At 50.8% G+C, this 6364-nt stretch overlaps 1 protein-coding gene across 1 annotated transcript in view; it reads left to right on the top strand.

The window, feature by feature from the left end:
* LOC104401574 (stromelysin-3-like) overlaps positions 1 to 5685 on the top strand; it is a gene marked incomplete at its 5' end in the record, with an annotated part of 8747 nt that extends 3062 nt beyond the window's left edge. Inside the window, 5 exon segments of the mRNA XM_010009187.1 lie at positions 2461 to 2708; positions 3076 to 3181; positions 3184 to 3264; positions 4556 to 4813; positions 5552 to 5685. Of these exon segments, the coding sequence (XP_010007489.1) occupies positions 2461 to 2708; positions 3076 to 3181; positions 3184 to 3264; positions 4556 to 4813; positions 5552 to 5685 (827 nt within the window).
* Positions 5686 to 6364: the final 679 nt, after the last annotated feature.

The raw sequence follows: 6364 nt of genomic DNA, 5'->3' as shown, positions 1-6364 counted from the left end.
TAGAAATAAAGGAGGGAAAGGATGAAGGAAAACTGGCTCAAGCATGGGGTGACACAATTGTCTTCCAAAAGACAGTCTCAGCCCCAGTCTCTCATGTGCTGTTCACCATCTGCTCTCAAACAAGTCCATAAAGGGAAACTGCGCAGGCTCCACCTCTGTGTCCCTGTGGCCTGGGAATGCTCTGACCACACCACCACATCGAGTCAAGACTCTTTTTCTACTTTTATTTTTTTTTTCCCTTTTGCTAATAATAGATCAAGCTGGTAGCTCTGTGCTGGGGCACTCAGAGTCTAGTGTCACAGTATCTCATGAGATACTGCAGCACCACCTGGGACCACCTGTATCAGTGTCCAAAGCATCAGTTTCTGCAAGACCCACCAAAATTAACTCAGATGAGGTCCTCCTCCTCCTTCCCTGTTTATCTGCAGGGGCAAAAAACAACCACAACGCCCAAGTTAACCCCCTGCCTCTCTCTCTTGTTTCCCAAACAGTTTGCCCATGTTGGTGTTCAGGGCTCAGATGGGCTTCCCAGAAGTTGATGTCATTGTCAATTGCACATCAGCTTGACTCTCTGCATGGGGCACAGGACCCTGCCCATGCTGACCCAAAACAAGAACCACAGAGCACCAGACCTCTCTGCAGAAGCATTTCTGCTCCTGAGGAAGGGTGGGCTCTGCCTTTTCTCACCTTCTGCTGGGGCTGCCTGTGTTGCTGAAGAATTTCCTGCATTCTCCCACAAAGACAGTGTTGGAGGCAACCCAGGAACTTAAACCAGATGCCAGTTCCCATCAGAATCCAGCCTTATTCCATAGCCTTTCCCCCCCCACCCCCCACCCCCCCGACATCTTCCATAAATAAATATTGTAAAAGCTCTTTGCAGCTAATTGCCATTTAATATGCTGAAAAGAGCTTTACAATATAAACATGGATAAACCCTTGACAGTTCTGAGTGAGAAGGGGAAATTCTTAGCCTCATTTTACAGGTAGGAAACCAGAAGTACAAGGAGGGCTGAGATGTGCCCTGGGGTCACCCTAGAGCTGAGCAGGACACGGGGCTCCACATAGAGGGCCTGTGAGGGACACAGATATGCTCCCAGCACTGTTCCTTCAGGCGTACTGTTGTTCACCTCCCCCTGACAATCTGACAACAGCACAGCTGATCTGCCAACACTGGAAAGCATCAAGTGAGGAGCCTGCCAAGTTAAACAACAGTGTCTGAGAGTTCGTAATAAATCACTGACACAGAAATCCCACTTTCTCAGCTGACCTACATGTGTCGATTTAATTGGGTCAGTGCTGTGCAAATTCATCAGTTCAATATAAAGCTAAACAATAATAGGGGCTCACCTTCCCCTCCACCCTTCCCAGGCATTCCTCCCAGCTGCATCACCCCTGCCCCATCCCATCCCATCCTATCCTGGTGCTGAGAAGTGACCTGCTCCCCTGGAGCCAGCGGGGAAATCCTGCTTGGAGCAGTGAGGCTGCCTGACTCACGTCCCTGCCTTTCCCATCAGTTGGGCTGCAGCTTGGAGAATTTCTGGCTGAAAGAGAGTGAATGAATAAGCTGGGACTTGTCAAAAACCAGCCTCCGCTCATAGGCTGTGCTGCTTAATGTGCTTGTCTTCCAGCTTTCCCTGAAATCTATCAACTTCAAAAAGGATCCATTAGAAGCTAAACACCACTTGCCAAATGACACATTTTGCCACACTGAAATCCACTTCCCCACCTCCCCCTCCTTTTCTAGATGCTCGAAGGTCTTGTATTCCTAAAACATGATCTCCCATAAATCTACTTCAGTCTGGTGAAGAAGGCCCAGGCCTTGACACTGGATAATTTTTTACGGACTTATTTCTAAATGTCACCTTCTTGACACATTCCAGTCCACACACAAGCAATAAATGAGCTCCCTCTGCTGTCTGTGACAACAGCCATTAGCAAATTTTAATCCCGGAGGGTTTAGTGGACATAATCTAAATGGGACCTGATGCACTACAGCTGTAGATAACTGCTGGGTGGACAACACCCAATCTTACCACACCTCCACCTATGTCTAGGAGCCAGACTTCCTTCTCTGTGCAAATCTCTCCTTTCCAAACGTGCACAGAGCATTCTTTTCTTCCTGCTAGCCGATGAGGTGCAGGAGCCCCTGGCGACAGAATTGCAAATTACCAACATGCCCAGGCTAATATCTGAGTGTATGAATTCACTCAGGTGCTCCTGAGTGAAAACAGTGGGTCCATTAATTATGCCCTTTTACTCCTTAGAAAAACACAAACACGGCGTAGAGCTACATAGGGAAAGTGCAGGAACAACAACCTGGGAGCACTGTAGTGAGGCAGATTTCTCTTTCCCTGTGTTAGAATCCTACAGCAATGGCTGGTAATTGGTAGAGGTGAGCCTGGGAGGCAGGCATCCCACACACAAGCAGGCAAAAGCATCTCCCATCTTTTCCCTTTGCAGGCACTGACCTCCTGCAAGTGGCTGCTCATGAGTTTGGCCACGTCCTGGGCCTGCAGCACACGGCTGTCTCCAAGTCACTCATGTCTCCTTTCTACATCTTCCGCTACCCGCTGAGCCTAAGCGAGGATGACAAGCAAGGTATCCAGTACCTTTATGGGAAACCCAGACTGGATCCTGCCCCAACCCCAACTCAACCAGCAGAGCTGCCCCAGGCAGGCCTTGAAACCAATGAGATCACCAACGTGGAGGTGAGTGAGCAGACTGTGTGTCCTCCTTTACCACCACAGCTGGGGCTGTCCTCACCAAGAGGCCAGCAACAGGCTTACATGTGGTTTCGTGTCTGTCTTCCACCCATGCGTCGAGCCCAGGTCTGGAGCCCACACTGGCACTGCCAGCTGGGCTGGGGTGTTGGAACTAGATGATGTCACGGTCCTTTCCAACCCTAGCTATTCCATGATTCTATGTGTGGGGAGGGAATCTTTGGGCAGCACATGCCCAACCAACACTGGCTGAAAGCGGGACAGTTGCCTGGGTATGGGGGCTTCCCATGCACTGAACCAGGAGGGCTCCCAGGAGCCCCTCACCTGACAGGCTGTGCTTTGGCAGGTGGTGCAGCCCAACGCCTGTGACACAGCTTTCGACGCCGCATCCACCATCCGAGGGGAGCTGTTCTTCTTCAAGTCCCGCTATGTGTGGCGGCTTCGAGCGGGAAAGCTGCAGTCCCCCCCCGCCACTGGCAGGGGATCCCCAGCTCTGTCGATGCCACCTTCGAGGACCCTCTGGGCAATATCTGGTTTTTCCAAGGTAAGAGCTGGACTGGGATCAGACAGCTCAGAAATGCATCTTCTTTACTTAGGGGTATTCAGGACCCAACAAGTTCCTGGGAGGATAAACCTTCTGGGCATCCTCAGCAATCCAGTGATCCTTGTTATTTGTTTCTTTCTCTGTTTAAATTTTGTAGCAGATATTGTCACTTTTATACACAGCCACAATATCTCATTCTCCCCTGGAACACAAACATTTGTTTTGAGGCTTTGCCCTGGCAATGCTGCTGGCAGAAGGGCTCCATCTTCCTGGCTGTCCTGGTAATCGCTGCCAGAAGAGAACCTCAGGCAGCTTCACTGGTTGTGAAACTCCTGTGTCTGTGTCCCAAGGCACTGCATCTTTTCTGCTCCTCAGAGACCACGAGCATGTGGAGCTTTTCTAGTGCCCCAGGACCAAATGAGCCTACATGGAGCCTGCGTGCAGAACCAGACAACCTCTGGCCACCATAGGGATTAAAAACCCATGGTGGGGGCAGACCTCCTCCTGGTCTCCTCTGGAGTTCAAGGCTAACAATGAACAACGAGGCCAAAACAGCTCCACTGTTTTCTTTAATGCTCTTTCCAAGAGTAAATTTAATAGCAAGGATGCAGAATGAGGAAGGTACCCAGGTGCCCTGGGTGTGCACACCCCGTCTACACACCATGAGCACCAGAAGGCACATCATGGGGCTCTGCAGGCAGTGCTCCTGTGTAAACAGGTCACTTAGCACCTGACGTGCACACAAGGACTTACAGTGCTAAAATGGCAGGCTCCTACCATGAGTTAAAATGAGATAAGGGGAAAGTATTACATGCCATAGACTAGTTACAGAGCTTGCCATTTTAACCTTATCTGGTAATAGGCTTCCAGTCTCTATTTCAGCTTGGCAATTCTTCCTGGTTTCTGTAGCTTGCTCCTCTACAGTTGCGTGCCCCCTTTATGCCTGTGCATGCCCACATATGTTCTCCAAGCATGGAGTTTGCAGGGTGGAGGCTGGTCCCTCCAGACAAGTCTTTCCTTGTAACTTCCACAGATAGAGAAAAGGCAGCTGCTATAATAGTCCTGCTCATCCCACCACTGACACCCTCTGGGTTGGACTGAGGTGGGAAGTCAACTCTCTGCACTGATGGCATCTGTCAGTGACAGTGTCCATGACACTGGTGGGGTTTTTGCACAGCTTCCCCTGGGAACTCTGCCAAAGCACCAGCTCCAGTTGTGCAGTTCACTGCCAAATTATCAGATACAAAAAGAGCTTCTGACCCTTTGTCTCCCTTTTCTGTCCCCTCACCAGATTCTCAGTACTGGATTTATGATGGTGAGAGACGGGTATCTGGTCCCACTCCAATTGTGGAGCTGGGCCTCCCTGCATCCCCTGTGCAGGCAGCTCTGGTGTGGGGGGCTGAGAAGAACAAGATCTACATCTTCGGTGGAGGCAACTACTGGCGCTTCCACCCTCACACACGCCAGGTGGACAACATCTACCCTCGGACCATGGCTGACTGGCGCGGTGTCCCTCAGGAGATCGACGCAGCTTTTCAGGACGAGTTTGGTCAGTGCAGCAGGGACATGGCCTACTCTGGGGTTTTATCATTATTAATTGCAACATTCAACAGTTAAGTGTCCGATAGAGAGAACTCAAACTTTGATAAAGAAATGGTTTCAGAGTCCTACCCAGATGTTACTGCTCCTGACAGAGAAATTTATGAGAGGACAGCAGAGATGCTTCACTTCAGCCTCAGCAGCTGTCCTGAATGAACAGCTTTTGGTATTGCCTAGTTCTCCCAGATATGTCCCATGCTGAGTGAAGACAGTATGTCAGTGCCACAGAAACACTGCAGACAGGCAGGGTGCTTGGGATGACAGGGGCAGTGACTCTCTCTTTCCTTCAAAAGGATGCCATGGAACAGCTCCCCACTGCTTCCAGAGCCTAAATCCCAGGGCTAGATCCCTACAGTAACAGATGCAGCAGATCTTCAGAAGCTCGTCACTGGTCCTGTTCAGATCCTAGACACCCTCTTCTCACTCAGGGCCAGGTCACCACATGGGTACCAGGAACCACCAGGAACATAAAATAAAATTCACACTGTTTATTCTCCTGTCAAAACTAAAGCAGCGTGAAAGAACAGTGTAAGCCACAAGCCTGGGTTCAAGTGTGATGAATCTAGCAGTATCTCCTGCCTCTTCCAGGTTCTCTTTTGGTACTGCACATGCTGCAGAGCATCAGCTAGGGAAGAGCTCTGCGCCATGCAGACCCTGTCTGTTCTAACCCTTCCTCTACCACCCACAGGTTTTGCCTATTTCCTGAGAGGCCGAGATTACTGGAAGTTCGATCCAGTGCAGGTGAAGGTGCTGGAGGGCTACCCACGCCAGATCAGCCAGGACTTCTTCAGCTGTGTGCCTTCCTCCAACTCCTTCAGATGAGGGGGATGCCTGTGTCCTCCACACTCCCCTTTCATCACCCCTACACCAGTAGCCACAAAGCAGGTTCTCTCTGCCATTACTGGCTTCCTTCCAGGCACAGCATCTGACACAACACGTCTCTGTCACAAGTGACAAAGTTTGCTCCTCTCCAGTTCCAGCAGCCCCAGCTTCAGTTGCTATCAACGTAAAAGCATCTGCCATGTTCTTTGCAGGCAAGAGCAACCACTAAATCCTTAACATGGCCATGCTCTTCTAGCAATAGCACCCCAAAAGCCATCAAGCCAGCCTGGAACAGGAGTACACTCTCCTAAGTAACCTGGACCCCATCCTGTAGAGCTCATCCCATGGCATTTCCTATGTTTACACAGCTCACAACAGCAGCCCTTTGCTGCACGGGAGACACTGGCCAGGAAGGAGGGTTTCCACTGGGACACTCCCTTGGTAGCGGCCAGAGGCTTTGAAGGACACTGACTGTACCTGCGGAGGAGCGCAGACGTGTGGCTGCTGCCAGGGTCACTTCACTGGGACTGCAGCGGTGACCGCCGGACCCTGCCGCAGCCCTACCCCCGGTTTTATGTTGTATGACTAGTACGCGTTAGGATTTTATACTGATTTGTATATAGACAAGGCCCCCCCTTCCTTCCACGGTGCTGGGTGCCAGTGCTGGACACTGCCCCTT

Source organism: Nestor notabilis, unplaced genomic scaffold (genome assembly GCF_000696875.1).
Source record: "Nestor notabilis isolate BGI_N333 unplaced genomic scaffold, ASM69687v1 scaffold25032, whole genome shotgun sequence".
Lineage (NCBI taxonomy): Eukaryota > Metazoa > Chordata > Aves > Psittaciformes > Psittacidae > Nestor > Nestor notabilis.
This window is presented reverse-complemented; position numbering and strand designations above follow the sequence as displayed.